Source organism: Salvelinus alpinus, chromosome 17 (genome assembly GCF_045679555.1).
Source record: "Salvelinus alpinus chromosome 17, SLU_Salpinus.1, whole genome shotgun sequence".
Taxonomy (NCBI): domain Eukaryota; kingdom Metazoa; phylum Chordata; class Actinopteri; order Salmoniformes; family Salmonidae; genus Salvelinus; species Salvelinus alpinus.
The window spans coordinates 52,354,450-52,379,604 of NC_092102.1; the positions used below are offsets into that span (position 1 = coordinate 52,354,450).

Below are 25,155 nucleotides of genomic sequence, written 5' to 3' on the forward strand. Positions count from 1 at the left end.
TGGGCCCCCTGATATAGACTTTCAACAGGCGGATTGGGCCCCCTGATATAGACTTTCAACAGGTGGATTGAGCCCCCTGATATAGACTTTCAACAGGTGGATTGGGCCCCCCTGATATAGACTTTCAACAGGTGGATTGGGCCCCCCTGATATAGACTTACAACAGGTGGATTGGGCCCCCTGATATAGACTTTCAACAGGTGGATTGGCCCCCCTGATATAGACTTACAACAGGTGGATTGGGCCCCCTGATATAGACTTTCAGCAGGTGGATTGGCCCCCCTGATATAGACTTTCAACAGGTGGATTGGCCCCCCTGATATAGACTTTCAACAGGCGGATTGGGCCCCCTGATATAGACTTTCAGCAGGTGGATTGGCCCCCCTGATATAGACTTTCAACAGGTGGATTGGGCCCCCTGATATAGACTTTCAACAGCCGGATTGGGCCCCCTGATATAGACTTTCAACAGGCGGATTGGGCCCCCTGATATAGACTTTCAACAGCCGGATTGGGCCCCCTGATATAGACTTTCAACAGGCGGATTGGGCCCCCTGATATAGACTTTCAACAGGTGGATTGAGCCCCCTGATATAGACTTTCAACAGGTGGATTGGGGACCCTGATATAGACTTTCAACAGGTGGATTGGGCCCCCTGATATAGACTTTCAACAGGCGGATTGGGCCCCCTGATATAGACTTACAACAGGTGGATTGGGCCCCCTGATATAGACTTTCAACAGGTGGATTGGGCCCCCCTGATATAGACTTTCAACAGGTGGATTGGGCCCCCTGATATAGACTTTCAACAGGTGGATTGGGCCCCCCTGATATAGACTTACAACAGGTGGATTGGGCCCCCTGATATAGACTTTCAACAGGTGGATTGGCCCCCCTGATATAGACTTTCAACAGGTGGATTGGGCCCCCTGATATAGACTTTCAACAGGTGGATTGGGCCCCCTGATATAGACTTACAACAGGTGGATTGGGCCCCCTGATATAGACTTTCAACAGGCGGATTGGCCCCCCTGATATAGACTTTCAACAGGCGGATTGGGCCCCCTGATATAGACTTTCAACAGGTGGATTGGGCCCCCTGAAATAGACTTTCAACAGCCGGATTGGGCCCCCTGATATAGACTTTCAACAGGCGGATTGGGCCCCCTGATATAGACTTTCAACAGCCGGATTGGGCCCCCTGATATAGACTTTCAACAGGTGGATTGGGCCCCCTGAAATAGACTTTCAACAGCCGGATTGGGCCCCCTGATATAGACTTTCAACAGGCGGATTGGGCCCCCTGATATAGACTTCCAACAGGTGGATTGGGCCCCCTGATATAGACTTTCAACAGGTGGATTGGACCCCCTGATATAGACTTTCAACAGGCGGATTGGCCCCCCCTGATATAGACTTTCAACAGGTGGATTGGGCCCCCTGATATAGACTTACAACAGGTGGATTGGGCCCCCTGATATAGACTTTCAACAGGTGGATTGGGCCCCCTGATATAGACTTTCAACAGGTGGATTGGGCCCCCCTGATATAGACTTACAACAGGTGGATTGGGCCCCCTGATATAGACTTTCAACAGACGGATTGGGCCCCTGATATAGACTTTCAGCAGACGGATTGGGCCCCCTGATATAGACTTTCAGCAGACGGATTGGGCCCCCTGATATAGACTTTCAGCAGACGGATTGGGCCCCCTGATATAGACTTTCAACAGACGGATTGGGCCCCTGATATAGACTTTCAGCAGACGGATTGGGCCCCCTGATATAGACTTTCAGCAGACGGATTGGGCCCCCTGATATAGACTTTCAACAGACGGATTGGGCCCCTGATATAGACTTTCAGCAGACGGATTGGGCCCCCTGATATAGACTTTCAGCAGGTGGATTGGCCCCCCTGATATAGACTTTCAACAGGTGGATTGGCCCCCCTGATATAGACTTTCAGCAGGTGGATTGGCCCCCCTGATATAGACTTTCAACAGGTGGATTGGCCCCCCTGATATAGACTTTCAACAGGTGGATTGGCCCCCCTGATATAGACTTTCAGCAGGTGGATTGGCCCCCCTGATATAGACTTTCAACAGGTGGATTGGCCCCCCTGATATAGACTTTCAACAGGTGGTTTGGGCCCCCTGATATAGACTTTCAGCAGGCGGATTGGCCCCCTGATATAGACTTTCAACTGCTTAACACTATGACTGTAGCCTACAAATGAAATGTTATTTATTACATGCTTAGTAAACAACAGGTGAAGACTTCCAGTGACATGCTGCCTGACCGGTCCAACAATACAATACAGTTAAAGATAAAACAGATCAAATAGAAATAGGGACTTGAGGAATAAATACACAGTGAATAATAATAATAATAATAATAATAAAATAATGAGTTAAAATAACATGGCTTTATATACAGGAAGTACCAGGTAATAACATGGCTATATACAGGAAGTACCAGGTAATAACATGGCTATATACAGGAAGTACCAGGTAATAATATGGCTATATACAGGAAGTACCAGGTAATAACAGGAAAGATTTCCCACCCCAGCTACATTAGAAACCTGGACCCACACCGGTTGCCCACACCGGCTGCCCACACCGGCTGCCCACACCGGCTGCCCACACCGGCTGCCCACACCGGCTGCCCACACCGGCTGCCCACCCCTGAGCTAGACTCTTCATTAGTACTGTGTTAAACACCACCACTGTTCCACAGAGAGTTCATTAACATCAAACATGTTGCTAATGTGAATTATTGATGAAACCAGATTCTGCTCAGCCCCACAATGCCTAGTGCTGCCTGCCAGTCCTGAGGGTAGATACCTTCTCACACACACACACACAGCCACTTACACACACACTCAGCCACTCACACACTAAAGAGACACTCCCTAATTCCACCCACCTGAGACACCTAGGTCTGTTTAGGACGCCTTCCTGAGACATGATTATGAGGGTGGGGTGCCTGATTGGTTGTGAGGGTGGGGTGCCTGATTGGTTGTGAGGGTGGGGTGCCCGATTGGTTGTGGGGGTGGGGTGCCCAGCCTCCTCTAGCCCCCATGTAATTCCAACTGAAAAACATTCCTAGTGGTTTTCATTGCAAGATATTCCCAGCCAGGTCTCCCTAATGTTGATGTGTATGTAAATAGTGATTGTATTGATGTGCCTGTGGCATGTGTAGAGCAGTCTGTCAGTGTTTTGGACACAAGCTGTGCATCCTGGGTAGGAGGGGGATAATATGGCCGCAGGGGTGGATCACGTGTCCACATCGCGGTGGTTTGTGTTTGTATCTAGCGCGGAGGCGTCTTACCCCGGGCCGGAAGGGGTAACAGAAGGGGAACGAATTACCCCAGCTTCTCCTAACGCAGGAGGTGTGTGTGTGTAATGTCCGAAGGCAATGCAGTAGGACATGTTCTGACTGCTGATTGGTTACTGGCCCCAGAGGGAATGCCATGTGCAGTGCATTGTGGGCCATCACTGTGAGGAGGGTTGTGTGCCAAATGGCACCTATTCCGTACTTGTCTTTACAGGGGCCCATAGGATAGTAGTGCACTGGGGGGGGGGTAGGAACACATTTGTGTTACATTACTGACATCTGTGTATCTCCATGCGAAGCTCCTCGAATATACCTTTACAAATGTACGGAATTACAGAATATGAAAGTGTTCTAGTCAGAGATGGAAGAGGAAGTGAGATATCCAACTCCCTCTTTTTTTTTTTTTCTGTTTCAATAAAAGTCAACGAACTAAGTAGACCAGATCCAGCTGCTGTCATATTGTTGTCTTTGGGAGAGCCACCCCCTTAAGTAGACAGGAACTGACTCTTTTTTTTTCAATGCTTAAGGGGCCTGAGTGAACTATCTTAATTTATCCAGCATCTTTGGTTGTCGTGTCCGGAAAACATCTGAAAACCTACCTCTTCAAAGAGTATCTTGTTTAATGCCGCAAGTCTTTTCTTACTAGCACTGACTCTGCTGATAGCTACTTATTGAGGAAACACGAGCCGACTCTAGCTAGGTAACACGAGCCGACTCTAGCTAGGTAACACGAGCCGACTCTAGCTAGGTAACACGGGCCGACTCTAGCTAGGTAACACGAGCCGACTCTAGCTAGGTAACACGGGCCGACTCTAGCTAGGTAACACGAGCCGACTCTAGCTAGGTAACACGAGCCGACTCTAGCTAGGTAACACGAGCCGACTCTAGCTAGGTAACACCAGCCGGCTCTAGCTAGGTAACACGAGCCGACTCTAGCTAGGTAACACGAGCCGACTCTAGCTAGGTAACACGAGCCGACTCTAGCTAGGTAACACCAGCCGGCTCTAGCTAGGTAACACGAGCCGACTCTAGCTAGGTAACACGAGCCGACTCTAGCTAGGTAACACGAGCCGGCTCTAGCTAGGTAACACGAGCCGGCTCTAGCTAGGTAACACGAGCCGACTCTAGCTAGGTAACACGAGCCGGCTCTAGCTAGGTAACACGAGCCGGCTCTAGCTAGGTAACACGAGCCGACTAGCTAGTTACTTTTAATGTTGAGTCGTTATACACAAATTTTCCACACGAGGGCGGTATTGAAGCTATGGAACATTTTCTTCTGCAACGTGTCCCTAATGAACAACCTTCCAGTGCCTGCGTTATAACATTGTCTGAAATAGTACTCACACACAACTACTTCATGTTTCTAAATGATTTCTTTATTCAGACGAAGGGTACTGCTATGGGATCCCCCATGGCTCCTAATTTGTATGTGGGTTACATGGAGAAACAGTCTATTTTCAATCCTCTCAAAAATGTTTTCTTGCCTAACATCATTATTTGGAAACGGTATATTGATGATATTTTTGTTCTGTGGAGGGATGATGCAGAACAGCTCCAGGCATTCCATGCTTTTCTTAACTCCTATTCTGAACATCTGAGATTTACTATGCAATCTGACACACGTCAAATCAGCTTCCTTGATCTTCTGATCTTGTGTGAAGATAATGTTCTATACACTGATCTTTACAGGAAACCTACTGATCCTAACAGTTTGTTGAGGGCTGACAGTTGTCACCCGCTTCCCTTGAAAAACAGTTTGCCCTACAGCCAATTCTGTCCAATCAAAAGAATTTGTAAAAAAAAAAAAACGATCAGATTTCGAACAGAAATATGGCTGAGATGCAAAGTAAATTCAAGGAGAGGGGTTACAAACATGGTCAGATTGACCATGATTTGTTTTGAATTTTCTCGACGGGAGCATCAGTCTCGCAAAAATAAGTATTCTTGCGTTCTAACTACCCGCTATTCAAAGTGCTCTGAACAAATTAAGGGAATCGTTCACAAACAAAATCCAGTGATAGTCTCGGTAATGTGTTTTCAGACCTTCCCTTGGTCGTATTCTCGCGGGGCAGAAACCTCAGAGATCAATTGGTTCACTCTGATTTACCACCCCAAAGATATTCCTGAACAACGTCTATTTGCGCCTCCACTGGATGGAAACTACAAGTGTAATGGCTGTGCTCAATGCAATGGCACTTTTTGGAGGCAGGCCACTCGATTTCGTCTCTGCGTTATATTGGCATCGAACACGTCACCCTCCCTAGGAGAGGGGGTGACCTCGACAATTTATTGTTAAAAACGAGAGGCTGCCTGGATCTTTAACTTAAAGACCCTTGCTCCCTTCGGTCTCAACGTAGACTTTGATCTGAAGCCATTCTTGTGATTTTGCTATTGTAAATGTTTGTAGATACGATGTATCTATGATCGTACACTATCCATTTATGTTATTTGTGTGTTATTTTAATATATGAGAATGAACCAATGATATCAGGCCACACACCATGGTTACAGACACCTGTGTGTGTCTTTTGTCACTATATAAACGAGTCATCCTGCAGTGTCTGTCATTATAACCTGATGAAGACAGCTTGCCTGTCCAAACGTTGGACGTAAATATATTTTTGCATCTGAGCTCTTCGAGTGTGCGGCTCTCCTTTATTTTAAGTGTTCTACTCCGCTAGCCAGCACCTCACCTAAATAGGTGTGCGTTTCTTTCGCCTCTAGATTACATCCAATGGCAACAGATTTTCATCCAAACACGCTGAGCTTTGGTGTCCATGCCCCATGCTGCAATACACACCAACACCAGTCCATCGCGCTATGACTGTGTACATGCATGGATTTGTGTGTAAATTACAGATGTTTCAAGATGTTTGTGAAAGAGATAGTAAATGTTGTCCTTGTTTCTCCGGGCAGGTATTTCTCCAGCCAGACACAACGGGGACGTTGTATCTCAGTGTGATAGTGGACCAGGACAGTCCAGTCAACGCTGACCTACTACTGGACCAGTCTGGACAGAATGTCTACGTCCTCACTGACAGCAAGGTAGACCCTATCCCCTACCCTTAGACCCTAACCCTTATACCCTCTGTCCTCACTGACGGCAAGGTAGGCCTCACAGTACCACTAGCTACCATAGCCCAGTGCTTTTTAGTGCAGGAGATTAGACAATGATTTTTAGTCCAGGAGATTAGACAGTGCTTTTTAGTCCAGAAAGTCCAGGAAAATATCTCTTAGTGTTGCCATTTGGAAAATGTCTCAGACTATTGATTGTATTTATTTATGTTTTTACTTTTCCCCACTCATGGGATCCGACTTACTTTAAAAAATGATTTAAATATTTAGGAAAATAAATCTCAAAGAACTGTATTCAGTCATTTATAAAGGACAAATAGACCTGACCTCTCTCTCTCTCTGTCTCTGTCTCTGTCTCTCTGTGTCTCTCTCTCTCTATGTCTCTCTGTCTCTCTCTCTGTCTCTCTCTCTATCTCTCTCTCTCTGTCTCTCTCTCTCTCTCTCTCTGTCTCTATCTCTGTCTCTCTCTCTGTCTCTCTCTCTCTGTTTCTCTCTATCTCTCTCTATGTCTCTGTCTCTCTGTCGCTGTCTCTCTCTATGTCTCTGTCTCTCTGTCGCTGTCTCTCTCTCTCTGTCTCTGTCTCTCTGTCGCTGTCTCTCTGTCTCTCTGTCTGTCTCTCTCTCTCTGTCTCTCTGTCTGTCTCTCTGTCTCTGTCTGTCTCTCTCTCTGTCTCTGTCTGTCTGTCTCTCTCTCTCTCTCTCTCTCTCTCTCTCTCTCTCTCTCTCTCTCTCTCTCTGTCTGTCTGTCTCTCTGTCTCTCTGTCTGTCTCTCTGTCTCTCTCTCTGTCTCTCTGTCTCTGTCTGTCTCTCTGTCTGTCTCTCTGTGTCTCTCTGTGTCTCTCTCTCTGTCTCCCTCTCTCTCTCTCTCTCTCTCTCTCTCTCTCTCTCTCTCTCTCTCTCTCTCTCTCTCTCTCTCTCTCTCTCTCTCTCTCTCTCTCTGTCTCTCTGTCTCTGTCTGTCTCTCTGTCTCTCTGTCTCTGTCTGTCTCTCTCAGGTGTCCAAGGTGGCTGTATCTCAGTGTGAACAGCAGCCCGACTGCCAGTCCTGTCTGTCTGTCAGAGACCCTTACTGTGGCTGGTGTGTCCTGGAGGGAAGGTAGTGTACACCCATACAGAACACATTACAGCATCACCTGTTTTATTAGTACTATAGTGGATAAACCAGACCAGAACACAGTCTCTGCTGTCTCCATGGTAATCTGTGTTAACAACCAGACCAGAACACAGTCTCTGCTGTCTCCATGGTAATCTGTGTTAACAACCGGACCAGAACACAGTCTCTGCTGTCTCCATGGTAATCTGTGTTAACAACCAGACCAGAACACAGTCTCTGCTGTCTCCATGGTAATCTGTGTTAACAACCGGACCAGAACACAGTCTCTGCTGTCTCCATGGTAATCTGTGTTAACAACCAGACCAGAACACAGTCTCTGCTGTCTCCATGGTAATCTGTGTTAACAACCAGACCAGAACACAGTCTCTGCTGTCTCCATGGTAATCTGTGTTTATTCTCCTTTATTCAGATGTAGTCGTCGAATGGAGTGTAGTCGTGAGGGCCAAGCCAACCACTGGCTGTGGAGCTTCCATCCTGCCAACCAGCCTGCGAACCAGTGTGTGACTGTCCAGAGCGTGGAGCCTGCCATTCAAAGCAGAGAGGAGGAGACTCAGGTGGGTGAACTGTGGCAGTATTAGTATTGAATAAAGTCGGCGAACTCAAAATATTGTTCCTCTAACTGCTGTTCTTGACTCAGGAAAATCAGTCTCTCATTAAGACCTGACAAACCAGGTAACTTCTCTAACCAATCTATACAACGACATATCAACTCATGCTTTGTTTTTACTAAAGATATTTATCGATGAAGTGTCATTCTGGAGTAAAAACATAACATGAGTTGATTATATAGAAACAGGTTGAGACTGACTGAGAAGAAAAATATAATTTTACTTCAGGATACTACAAACGTAGTTGAGTTAAAGTTCGTTGTTGTTTCCTCTCCCAGGTTTCTCTTGTTGTGTCCCAGCTGCCCACCCTGTCGGAGGAGGAGTCTCTGTCCTGCTCGTTTGGAACCCTCGTCCCTCAACCAGCGGTCGTCACGGGAACCACCATAACCTGTCAATCACCCCTGCCTGAGCTCCTCCCACCCAGCCCTCCAGGAAGTGGTAGGTGGACATTTTATTTAAAAAGTTTTATATAAAAATATATCTGTAAATATTTGATTTGTTTTTTTAATATATTTGATTATTTAGCCTGGTTAGTCTTGTTGAGATACAATACCTTGACAGACTTAGTCCAAGACAGCCAGGTTAGTCTTGTTGAGATACAATACCATGACAGACTTAGTCCAAGACAGCCAGGTTAGTCTTGTTGAGATACAATACCATGACAGACTTAGTCCAAGACAGCCAGGTTAGTCTTGTTGAGATACAATACCTTGACAGACTTAGTCCAAGACAGCCAGGTTAGTCTTGTTGAGATACAATACCATGACAGACTTAGTCCAAGACAGCCAGGTTAGTCTTGTTGAGATACAATACCTTGACAGACTTAGTCCAAGACAGCCAGGTTAGTCTTGTTGAGATACAATACCTTGACAGACTTAGTCCAAGACAGCCAGGTTAGTCTTGTTGAGATACAATACCTTGACAGACTTAGTCCAAGACAGCCAGGTTAGTCTTGTTGAGATACAATACCTTGACAGACTTAGTCCAAGACAGCCAGGTTAGTCTTGTTGAGATACAATACCTTGACAGACTTAGTCCAAGACAGCCAGGTTAGTCTTGTTGAGATACAATACCTTGACAGACTTAGTCCAAGACAGCCAGGTTAGTCTTGTTGAGATACAATACCTTGACAGACTTAGTCCAAGACAGCCAGGTTAGTCTTGTTGAGATACAATACCTTGACAGACTTAGTCCAAGACAGCCAGGTTAGTCTTGTTGAGATACAATACCTTGACAGACTTAGTCCAAGACAGCCAGGTTAGTCTTGTTGAGATACAATACCTTGACAGACTTAGTCCAAGACAGCCAGGTTAGTCTTGTTGAGATACAATACCTTGACAGACTTAGTCCAAGACAGCCAGGTTAGTCTTGTTGAGATACAATACCTTGACAGACTTAGTCCAAGACAGCCAGGTTAGTCTTGTTGAGATACAATACCTTGACAGACTTAGTCCAAGACAGCCAGGTTAGTCTTGTTGAGATACAATACCTTGACAGACTTAGTCCAAGACAGCCAGGTTAGTCTTGTTGAGATACAATACCTTGACAGACTTAGTCCAAGACAGCCAGGTTAGTCTTGTTGAGATACAATACCTTGACAGACTTAGTCCAAGACAGCCAGGTTAGTCTTGTTGAGATACAATACCTTGACAGACTTAGTCCAAGACAGCCAGGTTAGTCTTGTTGAGATACAATACCTTGACAGACTTAGTCCAAGACAGCCAGGTTAGTCTTGTTGAAATACAATACCTTGACAGACTTAGTCCAAGACAGCCAGGTTAGTCTTGTTGAGATACAATACCTTGACAGACTTAGTCCAAGACAGCCAGGTTAGTCTTGTTGAGATTCAACACCATGAGAGACTTAGTCCAAGACAGCCAGGTTAGTCTTGTTGAGTTTCAACACCATGAGAGACTTAGTCCAAGACAGCCAGGTTAGTCTTGTTGAGATTCAACACCATGAGAGACTTAGTCCAAGACAGCCAGGTTAGTCTTGTTGAGTTTCAACACCATGAGAGACTTAGTCCAAGACAGCCAGGTTAGTCTTGTTGAGATTCAACACCATGAGAGACTTAGTCCAAGACAGCCAGGTTAGTCTTGTTGAGTTTCAACACCATGAGAGACTTAGTCCAAGACAGCCAGGTTAGTCTTGTTGAGTTTCAACACCATGAGAGACTTAGTCCAAGACAGCCAGGTTAGTCTTGTTGAGATTCAACACCATGAGAGACTTAGTCCAAGACAGCCAGGTTAGTCTTGTTGAGTTTCAACACCATGAGAGACTTAGTCCAAGACAGCCAGGTTAGTCTTGTTGAGTTTCAACACCATGAGAGACTTAGTCCAAGACAGCCAGGTTAGTCTTGTTGAGATTCAACACCATGAGAGACTTAGTCCAAGACAGCCAGGTTAGTCTTGTTGAGTTTCAACACCATGAGAGACTTAGTCCAAGACAGCAGGTTAGTCTTGTTGAGTTTCAACACCATGAGAGACTTAGTCCAAGACAGCCAGGTTAGTCTTGTTGAGATTCAACACCATGAGAGACTTAGTCCAAGACAGCCAGGTTAGTCTTGTTGAGTTTCAACACCATGAGAGACTTAGTCCAAGACAGCCAGGTTAGTCTTGTTGAGTTTCAACACCATGAGAGACTTAGTCCAAGACAGCCAGGTTAGTCTTGTTGAGATTCAACACCATGAGAGACTTAGTCCAAGACAGCCAGGTTAGTCTTGTTAAGATTCAACACCATGAGAGACTTAGTCCAAGACAGCCAGGTTAGTCTTGTTGAGATTCAACACCATGAGAGACTTAGTCCAAGACAGCCAGGTTAGTCTTGTTGAGTTTCAACACCATGAGAGACTTAGTCCAAGACAGCCAGGTTAGTCTTGTTGAGTTTCAACACCATGAGAGACTTAGTCCAAGACAGCCAGGTTAGTCTTGTTGAGATACAATACCTTGACAGACTTAGTCCAAGACAGCCAGGTTAGTCTTGTTGAGATACAATACCATGACAGACTTAGTCCAAGACAGCCAGGTTAGTCTTGTTGAGATACAATACCTTGACAGACTTAGTCCAAGACAGCCAGGTTAGTCTTGTTGAGATTCAACACCATGAGAGACTTAGTCCAAGACAGCCAGGTTAGTCTTGTTGAGTTTCAACACCATGAGAGACTTAGTCCAAGACAGCCAGGTTAGTCTTGTTGAGTTTCAACACCATGAGAGACTTAGTCCAAGACAGCCAGGTTAGTCTTGTTGAGTTTCAACACCATGAGAGACTTAGTCCAAGACAGCCAGGTTAGTCTTGTTGAGATTCAACACCATGAGAGACTTAGTCCAAGACAGCCAGGTTAGTCTTGTTAAGATTCAACACCATGAGAGACTTAGTCCAAGACAGCCAGGTTAGTCTTGTTGCGTTTCAACACCATGAGAGACTTAGTCCAAGACAGCCAGGTTAGTCTTGTTGAGATTCAACACCATGAGAGACTTAGTCCAAGACAGCCAGGTTAGTCTTGTTGAGTTTCAACACCATGAGAGACTTAGTCCAAGACAGCCAGGTTAGTCTTGTTGAGTTTCAACACCATGAGAGACTTAGTCCAAGACAGCCAGGTTAGTCTTGTTGAGATTCAACACCATGAGAGACTTAGTCCAAGACAGCCAGGTTAGTCTTGTTGAGATTCAACACCATGAGAGACTTAGTCCAAGACAGCCAGGTTAGTCTTGTTGAGATTCAACACCATGAGAGACTTAGTCCAAGACAGCCAGGTTAGTCTTGTTGAGATTCAACACCATGACAGACTTAGTCCTGGCTGTCTTGGACTAAGTCTCTGATGTTTTATGTTTTATTTTTTATATTTCACCTTTATTTAACCAGGTAGGCCAGTTGAGAACAAGTTCTCATTTACAATTGCGACCTGGCCAAGATAAAGCAAAGCAGTTCGAAACTTTCAACAACACAGAGTTACACATGGAGTAAAACAAACGTACAGTCAATAATACAGAAGAAAAATAAGTCTATATACAATGTGAGCAAATGAGGTGAGATAAGGGAGGTGAATGCAAAAAAGGCCATGGTGGCAAAGTAAATACAATATAGCAAGTAAAACACTGGAATGGTAGATTTGCAGTGGAAGAATGTGCAAAGTAGTAGGGAGGAGTATGAAGCGAGGGCCAGCCAACGAGAGCGTACAGGTCGCAGTGGTGGGTAGTATATGGGGCCTTGGTGACAAAACGGATGGCACTGTGATAGACTGCATCCAATCTATTGAGTAGGGTATTGGAGGATATTTTGTAAATGACATCACCGAAGTCGAGGATCAGTAGGATAGTCAGTTTTACGAGGGTATGTTTGGCAGCATGAGTGAAGGATGCTTTGTTGCGAAATAGGAAGCCGATTCTAGATTTAACTTTGGATTGGAGATGTTTGATGTGAGTCTGGAAGGAGAGTTTACAGTCTAACCAGACACCTAGGTATTTGTAGATGTCCACATATTCTAAGTCAGAACCGTCCAGAGTAGTGATGCTGGACGGGCGGGTGGGTGTGGGCAGCGATCGGTTGAACGATTACCTTACAACGATTACTGCCTCCAGTCTTCTTGGGTATGACACTACAAGCTTGGCACACCTGTATTTGGGGAGTTTATCCTATTCTTCTCTGCAGATCCTCTCAAGCTCTGTCAGGTTGGATGGGGAGCGTTGCTGCACAGCTATTTTCAGGTCTCTCCAAAGTTGTTCAATCGTGTTCAAGTCTTGGTCACTCAAGGACATTCAGAGACTTGTCCCGAAGCCACTCCTGCGTTGTCTTGGCTGTGTGCTTAGGGTTGTTGTCCTGTTGGACGGTGAACCTTCACCTCAGTCTGAGGTCCTGAGTGCTCTGGAGAAGGTTTTCATCAAGGATGTCTCTGTACTTTGCTTCGTTCATCTTTCCCTCGATCCTGACTAGTCTCCCAGACCCTGCCCCTGAAAAACATCCCCACAGCATGATGCTGCCACCACCATGCTTCACCTTAGGGATGGTGCCAGGTTTCCTCCAGACGTGACGCTTGGCATTCAGGCCAAAGAGTTCAATCTTGGTTTCATCAGACCAGAGAATCTTGTTTCTCATGGTCTGAGAGTCCTTTAGATGCCTTTTGGCAAACTCCAAGTGTGCTGTTATGTGCCTTTTACTGAGGAGTGGCTTCCGTCTGGCCACTCTACCATAAAGGCCTGATTGGTGAAGAGCTGCAGAGATGGTTGTCCTTCTGGAAGGTTCTCCCATCTCCACAGAGAAACTCTAGATCTATTTCAGAGTGACCAGCGAATTCTTGGTCACCTCCCTGACCAAGACCCTTCTTCCCCGATTGCTCAGTTTGGCCGGGCGGTCAGCTCTAGGAAGAGTCTTGGTGGTTCCAAACTTCTTCCATTTAAGAATGATGGAGGCCACTGTGTTCTTGGGGACCTTCAATGCTGCAGAAATGTTTTGGTACCCTTCCCCAGATCTGTACCTCGTCACAATTCTGTCTCAGAGCTCTACATACAATTCCTTTGACCTCATGGCTTGGTTTTTGCTCTGACACGCACTGTCAACTGTGGGACCTTATATAGACAGGTGTGTGCCTTTCCAAATCATGTTCAATCAATTTAATATACCACAGGTGGACTCCAATCAAGTTATAGAAACCTATCAAGGATGATCAATGGAAACAGGAAGTACCTGAGATCAATTTCGAGTTTAATAGCAAAGGGTCTGAATACTTATGTAAATAGGTTTTTTCAGTTTTTTATTTTATTTTATACATTTGCAAAATTTTCTAAATACCTATTTTCGCTTTGTCATTATGGGGTATTGTGTGTAGATTGCATTCAATAAATGTTTTGAATAAAGCTGTAACGTAACAAAATGTGGAAAAAGTCAAGGGGTCTGAATACTTTGCGAAGGCACTGTATGTTAACGTGTCTCCTGTCTCTGTAGACCACGTGTCTCTGTCCCTGTATGTTAACGTGTCTCCTGTCTTCATAGACCACGTGTCTCTGGCCCTGTATGTTAACGTGTCTCCTGTCTCTATAGACCACGTGTCTCTGGCCCTGTATGTTAACGTGTCTCCTGTCTCTGTAGACCACGTGTCTCTGTCCCTGTATGTTAACGTGTCTCCTGTCTCTGTAGACCACGTGTCTCTGTCCCTGTATGTTAACGTGTCTCCTGTCTCTATAGACCACGTGTCTCTGGCCCTGTATGTTAACGTGTCTCCTGTCTCTATAGACCACGTGTCTCTGGCCCTGTATGTTAACGTGTCTCCTGTCTCTGTAGACCACGTGTCTCTGTCCCTGTATGTTAACGTGTCTCCTGTCTCTGTAGACCACGTGTCTCTGTCCCTGTATGTTAACGTGTCTCCTGTCTCTATAGACCACGTGTCTCTGGCCCTGTATGTTAACGTGTCTCCTGTCTCTATAGACCACGTGTCTCTGGCCCTGTATGTTAACGTGTCTCCTGTCTCTGTAGACCACGTGTCTCTGGCCCTGTATGTTAACGTGTCTCCTGACTCTATAGACCACGTGTCTCTGTCCCTGTATGTTAACGTGTCTCCTGTCTCTATAGACCACGTGTCTCTGTCCCTGTATGTTAACGTGTCTCCTGTCTCTGTAGACCACGTGTCTCTGTCCCTGTATGTTAACGTGTCTCCTGTCTCTATAGACCACGTGTCTCTGGCCCTGTATGTTAACGTGTCTCCTGTCTCTGTAGACCACGTGTCTCTGTCCCTGTATGTTAACGTGTCTAATGTCTCTGTAGACCACGTGTCTCTGTCCCTGTATGTTAACGTGTCTCCTGTCTTCATAGACCACGTGTCTCTGGCCCTGTATGTTAACGTGTCTCCTGTCTCCATAGACCACGTGTCTCTGTCCCTGTATGTTAACGTGTCTCCTGTCTCTGTAGACCACGTGTCTCTGGCCCTGTATGTTAACGTGTCTCCTGTCTCCATAGACCACGTGTCTCTGTCCCTGTATGTTAACGTGTCTCCTGTCTTCATAGACCACGTGTCTCTGGCCCTGTATGTTAACGTGTCTCCTGTCTCTATAGACCACGTGTCTCTGGCCCTGTATGTTAACGTGTCTCCTGTCTCTATAGACCACGTGTCTCTGGCCCTGTATGTTAACGTGTCTCCTGTCTCTGTAGACCACGTGTCTCTGGCCCTGTATGTTAACGTGTCTCCTGACTCTATAGACCACGTGTCTCTGTCCCTGTATGTTAACGTGTCTCCTGTCTCTATAGACCACGTGTCTCTGTCCCTGTATGTTAACGTGTCTCCTGTCTCTGTAGACCACGTGTCTCTGTCCCTGTATGTTAACGTGTCTCCTGTCTCTATAGACCACGTGTCTCTGGCCCTGTATGTTAACGTGTCTCCTGTCTCTGTAGACCACGTGTCTCTGTCCCTGTATGTTAACGTGTCTAATGTCTCTGTAGACCACGTGTCTCTGTCCCTGTATGTTAACGTGTCTCCTGTCTTCATAGACCACGTGTCTCTGGCCCTGTATGTTAACGTGTCTCCTGTCTCCATAGACCACGTGTCTCTGTCCCTGTATGTTAACGTGTCTCCTGTCTCTGTAGACCACGTGTCTCTGGCCCTGTATGTTAACGTGTCTCCTGTCTCCATAGACCACGTGTCTCTGTCCCTGTATGTTAACGTGTCTCCTGTCTTCATAGACCACCTGTCTCTGGCCCTGTATGTTAACGTGTCTCCTGTCTCTATAGACCACGTGTCTCTGTCCCTGTATGTTAACGTGTCTCCTGTCTCTATAGACCACGTGTCTCTGGCCCTGTATGTTAACGTGTCTCCTGTCTCTGTAGACCACGTGTCTCTGTCCCTGTATGTTAATGTGTCTCCTGTCTTCATAGACCACGTGTCTCTGTCCCTGTATGTTAACGTGTCTCCTGTCTTCATAGACCACGTGTCTCTGTCCCTGTATGTTAACGTGTCTCCTGTCTCCATAGACCACGTGTCTCTGTCCCTGTATGTTAACGTGTCTCCTGTCTCTATAGACCACGTGTCTCTGGCCCTGTATGTTAACGTGTCTCCTGTCTCTATAGACCACGTGTCTCTGTCCCTGTATGTTAACGTGTCTCCTGTCTCTATAGACCACGTGTCTCTGGCCCTGTATGTTAACGTGTCTCCTGTCTCTATATACCACGTGTCTCTGTCCCTGTATGTTAACGTGTCTCCTGTCTTCATAGACCACGTGTCTCTGGCCCTGTATGTTAAGGTGTCTCCTGTCTCTGTAGACCACATGTCTCTGTCCCTGTATGTTAACGTGTCTCCTGTCTTCATAGACCACGTGTCTCTGTCCCTGTATGTTAACGTGTCTCCTGTCTCTATAGACCACGTGTCTCTGGCCCTGTATGTTAACATGTCTCCTGTCTCTGTAGACCACGTGTCTCTGTCCCTGTATGTTAACGTGTCTCCTGTCTTCATAGACCACGTGTCTCTGGCCCTGTATGTTAACGTGTCTCCTGTCTCTATAGACCACGTGTCTCTGGCCCTGTATGTTAACGTGTCTCCTGTCTCTGTAGACCACGTGTCTCTGTCCCTGTATGTTAACATGTCTCCTGTCTTCATAGACCACGTGTCTCTGGCCCTGTATGTTAACGTGTCTCCTGTCTCTATAGACCACGTGTCTCTGGCCCTGTATGTTAACGTGTCTCCTGTCTCTGTAGACCACGTGTCTCTGTCCCTGTATGTTAACGTGTCTCCTGTCTCTGTAGACCACGTGTCTCTGTCCCTGTATGTTAACGTGTCTCCTGTCTCTATAGACCACGTGTCTCTGGCCCTGTATGTTAACGTGTCTCCTGTCTCTATAGACCACGTGTCTCTGGCCCTGTATGTTAACGTGTCTCCTGTCTCTGTAGACCACGTGTCTCTGTCCCTGTATGTTAACGTGTCTCCTGTCTCTGTAGACCACGTGTCTCTGTCCCTGTATGTTAACGTGTCTCCTGTCTCTATAGACCACGTGTCTCTGGCCCTGTATGTTAACGTGTCTCCTGTCTCTATAGACCACGTGTCTCTGGCCCTGTATGTTAACGTGTCTCCTGTCTCTGTAGACCACGTGTCTCTGGCCCTGTATGTTAACGTGTCTCCTGACTCTATAGACCACGTGTCTCTGTCCCTGTATGTTAACGTGTCTCCTGTCTCTATAGACCACGTGTCTCTGTCCCTGTATGTTAACGTGTCTCCTGTCTCTGTAGACCACGTGTCTCTGTCCCTGTATGTTAACGTGTCTCCTGTCTCTATAGACCACGTGTCTCTGGCCCTGTATGTTAACGTGTCTCCTGTCTCTGTAGACCACGTGTCTCTGTCCCTGTATGTTAACGTGTCTAATGTCTCTGTAGACCACGTGTCTCTGTCCCTGTATGTTAACGTGTCTCCTGTCTTCATAGACCACGTGTCTCTGGCCCTGTATGTTAACGTGTCTCCTGTCTCCATAGACCACGTGTCTCTGTCCCTGTATGTTAACGTGTCTCCTGCCTCTGTAGACCACGTGTCTCTGGCCCTGTATGTTAACGTGTCTCCTGTCTCTGTAGACCACGTGTCTCTGGCCCTGTATGTTAACGTGTCTCCTGTCTCCATAGACCACGTGTCTCTGTCCCTGTATGTTAACGTGTCTCCTGTCTTCATAGACCACGTGTCTCTGGCCCTGTATGTTAACGTGTCTCCTGTCTCTATAGACCACGTGTCTCTGTCCCTGTATGTTAACGTGTCTCCTGTCTCTATAGACCACGTGTCTCTGGCCCTGTATGTTAACGTGTCTCCTGTCTCTGTAGACCACGTGTCTCTGTCCCTGTATGTTAATGTGTCTCCTGTCTTCATAGACCACGTGTCTCTGTCCCTGTATGTTAACGTGTCTCCTGTCTTCATAGACCACGTGTCTCTGTCCCTGTATGTTAACGTGTCTCCTGTCTCCATAGACCACGTGTCTCTGTCCCTGTATGTTAACGTGTCTCCTGTCTCTATAGACCACGTGTCTCTGGCCCTGTATGTTAACGTGTCTCCTGTCTCTATAGACCACGTGTCTCTGTCCCTGTATGTTAACGTGTCTCCTGTCTCTATAGACCACGTGTCTCTGGCCCTGTATGTTAACGTGTCTCCTGTCTCTATAAACCACGTGTCTCTGTCCCTGTATGTTAACGTGTCTCCTGTCTTCATAGACCACGTGTCTCTGGCCCTGTATGTTAAGGTGTCTCCTGTCTCTGTAGACCACATGTCTCTGTCCCTGTATGTTAACGTGTCTCCTGTCTTCATAGACCACGTGTCTCTGTCCCTGTATGTTAACGTGTCTCCTGTCTCTATAGACCACGTGTCTCTGGCCCTGTATGTTAACGTGTCTCCTGTCTCTGTAGACCACGTGTCTCTGTCCCTGTATGTTAACGTGTCTCCTGTCTTCATAGACCACGTGTCTCTGGCCCTGTATGTTAACGTGTCTCCTGTCTCTATAGACCACGTGTCTCTGGCCCTGTATGTTAACGTGTCTCCTGTCTCTGTAGACCACGTGTCTCTGTCCCTGTATGTTAACGTGTCTCCTGTCTCTGTAGACCACGTGTCTCTGTCCCTGTATGTTAACGTGTCTCCTGTCTCTATAGACCACGTGTCTCTGGCCCTGTATGTTAACGTGTCTCCTGTCTCTATAGACCACGTGTCTCTGGCCCTGTATGTTAACGTGTCTCCTGTCTCTGTAGACCACGTGTCTCTGGCCCTGTATGTTAACGTGTCTCCTGACTCTATAGACCACGTGTCTCTGTCCCTGTATGTTAACGTGTCTCCTGTCTCTATAGACCACGTGTCTCTGTCCCTGTATGTTAACGTGTCTCCTGTCTCTGTAGACCACGTGTCTCTGTCCCTGTATGTTAACGTGTCTCCTGTCTCTATAGACCACGTGTCTCTGGCCCTGTATGTTAACGTGTCTCCTGTCTCTGTAGACCACGTGTCTCTGTCCCTGTATGTTAACGTGTCTCCTGTCTCTGTAGACCACGTGTCTCTGTCCCTGTATGTTAACGTGTCTCCTGTCTTCATAGACCACGTGTCTCTGGCCCTGTATGTTAACGTGTCTCCTGTCTCCATAGACCACGTGTCTCTGTCCCTGTATGTTAACGTGTCTCCTGTCTCTGTAGACCACGTGTCTCTGGCCCTGTATGTTAACGTGTCTCCTGTCTCCATAGACCACGTGTCTCTGTCCCTGTATGTTAACGTGTCTCCTGTCTTCATAGACCACGTGTCTCTGGCCCTGTATGTTAACGTGTCTCCTGTCTCTATAGACCACGTGTCTCTGTCCCTGTATGTTAACGTGTCTCCTGTCTCTATAGACCACGTGTCTCTGGCCCTGTATGTTAACGTGTCTCCTGTCTCTGTAGACCACGTGTCTCTGTCCCTGTATGTTAATGTGTCTCCTGTCTTCATAGACCACGTGTCTCTGTCCCTGTATGTTAACGTGTCTCCTGTCTTCATAGACCACGTGTCTCTGTCCCTGTATGTTAACGTGTCTCCTGTCTCCATAGACCACGTGTCTCTGTCCCTGTATGTTAACGTGTCTCCTGTCTCTATAGACCACGTGTCTCTGGCCCTGTATGTTAACGTGTCTCCTGTCTCTATAGACCACGTGTCTCTGTCCCTGTATGTTAACGTGTCTCCTGTCTCTATAGACCACGTGTCTCTGGCCCTGTATGTTAACGTGTCTCCTGTCTCTATAAACCACGTGTCTCTGTCCCTGTATGTTAACGTGTCTCCTGTCTTCATAGACCACGTGTCTCTGGCCCTGTATGTTAAGGTGTCTCCTGTCTCTGTAGACCACATGTATCTGTCCCTGTATGTTAACGTGTCTCCTGTCTTCATAGACCACGTGTCTCTGTCCCTGTATGTTAACCTGTCTCCTGTCTTCATAGACCACGTGTCTCTGTCCCTGTATGTTAACGTGTCTCCTGTCTCTGTAGACCACGTGTCTCTGGCCCTGTATGTTAACGTGTCTCCTGTCTCTATAGACCACGTGTCTCTGTCCCTGTATGTTAACGTGTCTCCTGTCTCTGTAGACCACGTGTCTCTGGCCCTGTATGTTAACGTGTCTCCTGTCTCTGTAGACCACGTGTCTCTGTCCCTGTATGTTAACGTGTCTCCTGTCTCTATAGACCACGTGTCTCTGGCCCTGTATGTTAACGTGTCTCCTGTCTCTGTAGACCACGTGTCTCTGTCCCTGTATGTTAACGTGTCTCCTGTCTCTGTAGACCACGTGTCTCTGTCCCTGTATGTTAACGTGTCTCCTGTCTTCATAGACCACGTGTCTCGGTCCCTGTATGTTAAGGTGTCTCCTGTCTCTGTAGACCACATGTCTCTGTCCCTGTATGTTAACGTGTCTCCTGTCTCTGTAGACCACGTGTCTCTGGCCCTGTATGTTAACGTGTCTCCTGTCTCTATAGACCACGTGTCTCTGTCCCTGTATGTTAACGTGTCTCCTGTCTCTGTAGACCACGTGTCTCTGTCCCTGTATGTTAACGTGTCTCCTGTCTCTGTAGACCACGTGTCTCTGTCCCTGTATGTTAACGTGTCTCCTGTCTCTGTAGACCACGTGTCTCTGTCCCTGTATGTTAACGTGTCTCCTGTCTCTATAGACCACGTGTCTCTGTCCCTGTATGTTAACGTGTCTCCTGTCTCTATAGACCACGTGTCTCTGGCCCTGTATGTTAACGTGTCTCCTGTCTCTGTAGACCACGTGTCTCTGTCCCTGTATGTTAACGTGTCTCCTGTCTCTGTAGACCACGTGTCTCTGGCCCTGTATGTTAACGTGTCTCCTGTCTCTGTAGACCACGTGTCTCTGTCCCTGTATGTTAACGTGTCTCCTGTCTCTATAGACCACGTGTCTCTGTCCCTGTATGTTAACGTGTCTCCTGTCTCTGTAGACCACGTGTCTCTGGCCCTGTATGTTAACGTGTCTCCTGTCTCTATAGACCACGTGTCTCTGGCCCTGTATGTTAACGTGTCTCCTGTCTCTATAGACCACGTGTCTCTGTCCCTGTATGTTAACGTGTCTCCTGTCTCTATAGACCACGTGTCTCTGTCCCTGTATGTTAACGTGTCTCCTGTCTCTGTAGACCACGTGTCTCTGGCCCTGTATGTTAACGTGTCTCCTGTCTCTATAACCACGTGTCTCTGTCCCTGTATGTTAACGTGTCTCCTGTCTCCATAGACCACGTGTCTCTGTCCCTGTATGTTAACGTGTCTCCTGTCTCTATAGACCACGTGTCTCTGTCCCTGTATGTTAACGTGTCTCCTGTCTCCATAGACCACGTGTCTCTGGCCCTGTATGTTAACGTGTCTCCTGTCTTCATAGACCACGTGTCTCTGTCCCTGTATGTTAACGTGTCTCCTGTCTCTATAGACCACGTGTCTCTGGCCCTGTATGTTAACGTGTCTCCTGTCTTCATAGACCACGTGTCTCTGTCCCTGTATGTTAACGTGTCTCCTGTCTCTATAGACCACGTGTCTCTGTCCCTGTATGTTAACGTGTCTCCTGTCTCTATAGACCACGTGTCTCTGGCCCTGTATGTTAACGTGTCTCCTGTCTCTATAGACCACGTGTCTCTGGCCCTGTATGTTAACGTGTCTCCTGTCTCTAAAGACCACGTGTCTCTGTCCCTGTATGTTAACGTGTCTCCTGTCTCTATAGACCACGTGTCTCTGGCCCTGTATGTTAACGTGTCTCCTGTCTCTATAAACCACGTGTCTCTGTCCCTGTATGTTAACGTGTCTCCTGTCTTCATAGACCACGTGTCTCTGTCCCTGTATGTTAACGTGTCTCCTGTCTCTATAAACCACGTGTCTCTGTCCCTGTATGTTAACGTGTCTCCTGTCTTCATAGACCACGTGTCTCTGGCCCTGTATGTTAACGTGTCTCCTGTCTCTATAAACCACGTGTCTCTGGCCCTGTATGTTACTTCTTGATGCACGGATCCCTTTAGCGGGATCATTTTCGTAAACAACCGCTGAACTGCAGAGCGCCACATTCAAAAAAAATACTACAAATATTTATAATCATGAAATCACAAGTGAAATATACCAAAACACAATTTAGCTTGTTGTTAATCCACCTATCGTGTCAGATTTTGAAAATATACTTTACAGCGAAAGCAATCCAAGCGTATGTGGGTTTATCAATCACTAGAAAAAACAGTAAGAACAGCTAGCCGCAAATTAGCTTGGTCAAGAAAGTCAGAAAAGCAATCACATTAATCGCTTACCTTTGATAATCTTCGGATGTTTGCACTCACGAGACTCCCAGTTACACAATAAATGTTATTTTTGTTCGATAAAGATTCGTTTTATAACCAAAAACCGCCATTTGGTTTGCGCGTTATGTTCAGGAAACCACAGGCTCGTTCCGGTCCTGAAAGGCAGACGAAAATTCTAAAAAGTGTCCGTAATGTTCGTAGAAACATGTCAAACGTTTTTTATAGTCAATCCTCAGGTTGTTTTTAACATACATAATCGATAATATTTAAACCGGACGGTAACCTATTCAATACTACAGAGAAAGAAAATGTCGAGCTACCCCTCTCGCGCGCAGGAACTAATCAAAGGACACCTGACGCGTTTTGAAAAATCTCGCTAATTTTTCAAAATAAAAGCTTGAAACTATGTCTAAAGCCTGGTCACAGCCTGAGGAAGCCATTGGAAAAGGAATCTGGTTGATACCCCTTTAAATGGAGGAGGGGCAGGCAAAGGAACAGGGATTTTTCCAAATAAAATGCACTTCCGGGTTGGATTTCCTCAGGTTTTCGCCTGCAAAATCAGTTCTGTTATACTCATAGACAACATTTTGACAGTTTTGGAAACTTGAGTGTTTTCTATCCTAATCTGTCAATTATATGCATATTCTAGCATCTGGACCTGAGAAATAGTCCGTTTACCTTGGGAAGGTTATTTTTCCAAACATAAAAATTCTGCCTCCTAGCTGAAAGATGGTTTAACGTGTCTCCTGTCTCTGTAGATCACATGTCTCTGCGTGTGTCTGTGATGTTCAGAGACGTGACCATCTCTAGCAGTGACATCATCTTCTACGACTGTCGAGCTGTGGGACGACTCAACACCACCTCCTCGTAAGAGATACACACACACACACTGTACACACACACACACCGTACACACACACACACCGTACACATACACACACACACACACACACACACACTGTACACACACACACACACACACACTGTACACACACACCATACACACACACACACACCGTACACACACACACACACACACACACACTGTACACACACACACACACACTGTACACACACACTGTACACACACTGTACACACACACACTGTACACACACACACACACTGTACACACACACACACACACACACACACACACTGTATATTTCCATATTTAGTCTCACATGTGCTCATACACTTAAAGGGAGAATCCATAATTTTTAAAATATATATATTTGCATTTTCATGATGATGATGTGGCCGGTGCTTCTTCCCATTAAAGAAACATTCCACCCAAATCTCTATCTTAGTGTGTGTTTTGTTGTTGTTGATAAATGGTCAACGTGTGTTGTTGTTGTTGATAAAGGGTCAATGTGTTTTGTTATTGTTGATAAAGAGTCAATGTGTTTTGTTATTGTTGATAAAGGGTCAATGTGTTTTGTTGTTGTTGATAAAGGGACAACGTGTTTTGTTATTGTTGATAAATGGTCAATGTGTTTTGTTGTTGTTGATAAAGGGTCAACGTGTTTTGTTGTTGTTGATAAAGGGTCAATGTGTTTTGTTGTTGTTGATAAAGGGTCAACGTGTTTTGTTGTTGTTGATAAAGGGTCAACGTGTTTTGTTGTTGTTGATAAAGGGTCAACGTGTTTTGTTGTTGTTGATAAAGGGACAACGTGTTTTGTTGTTGTTGATAAAGGGACAATGTGTTTTGTTGTTGTTGATAAAGGGTCAATGTGTTTTGTTGTTGTTGATAAAGGGTCAACGTGTTTTGTTGTTGTTGATAAAGGGACAACGTGTTTTGTTGTTGTTGATAAAGGGTCAATGTGTTTTGTTGTTGTTGATAAATGGTCAACGTGTGTTGTTGTTGTTGATAAAGGGTCAACGTGTTTTGTTGTTGTTGTTAAAGGGTCAATGTGTTTTGTTGTTGTTGATAAAGGGTCAACGTGTTTTGTTGTTGTTGATAAAGGGACAACGTGTTTTGTTATTGTTGATAAATGGTCAATGTGTTTTGTTGTTGTTGATAAAGGGTCAACGTGTTTTGTTGTTGTTGATAAAGGGTCAACGTGTTTTGTTATTGTTGATAAAGGGTCAACGTGTTTTGTTGTTGTTGATAAAGGGTCAATGTGTTTTGTTGTTGTTGATAAATGGTCAACGTGTTTTGTTGTTGTTGATAAATGGTCAACGTGTTTTGTTGTTGTTGATAAAGGGTCAATGTGTTTTGTTGTTGTTGATAAATGGTCAACGTGTTTTGTTGTTGTTGATAAAGGGTCAACGTGTTTTGTTGTTGTTGATAAAGGGTCAATGTGTTTTGTTGTTGTTGATAAAGGGTCAACGTGTTTTGTTGTTGTTGATAAAGGGACAACGTGTTTTGTTATTGTTGATAAATGGTCAATGTGTTTTGTTGTTGTTGATAAAGGGTCAACGTGTTTTGTTGTTGTTGATAAAGGGTCAATGTGTTTTGTTATTGTTGATAAAGGGTCAATGTGTTTTGTTGTTGTTGATAAATGGTCAACGTGTTTTGTTGTTGTTGATAAAGGGTCAACGTGTTTTGTTGTTGTTGATAAAGGGACAACGTGTTTTGTTGTTGTTGATAAAGGGTCAATGTGTTTTGTTGTTGTTGATAAAGGGTCAATGTGTTTTGTTGTTGTTGATAAAGGGACAACGTGTTTTGTTGTTGTTGATAAAGGGTCAATGTGTTTTGTTGTTGTTGATAAATGGTCAACGTGTTTTGTTGTTGTTGATAAAGGGTCAATGTGTTTTGTTGTTGTTGATAAAGGGTCAATGTGTTTTGTTGTT

At 45.8% G+C, this 25,155-nt stretch overlaps 1 protein-coding gene across 3 annotated transcripts in view; it reads left to right on the top strand.

The window, feature by feature from the left end:
• The window catches only part of LOC139543158 (plexin-B3-like), a 264,643-nt gene that overhangs the window by 83,570 nt on the left and 155,918 nt on the right, over positions 1-25,155 (top strand). For all 3 annotated transcript variants that reach the window (XM_071349397.1, XM_071349399.1, XM_071349398.1), the window contains exons 5-9: positions 6,256-6,384; positions 7,409-7,509; positions 7,937-8,081; positions 8,414-8,573; positions 23,120-23,228. In XM_071349397.1, the coding sequence (XP_071205498.1) occupies positions 6,256-6,384; positions 7,409-7,509; positions 7,937-8,081; positions 8,414-8,573; positions 23,120-23,228 (644 nt within the window). The remainder of the gene's footprint in view (positions 1-6,255; positions 6,385-7,408; positions 7,510-7,936; positions 8,082-8,413; positions 8,574-23,119; positions 23,229-25,155) is intronic.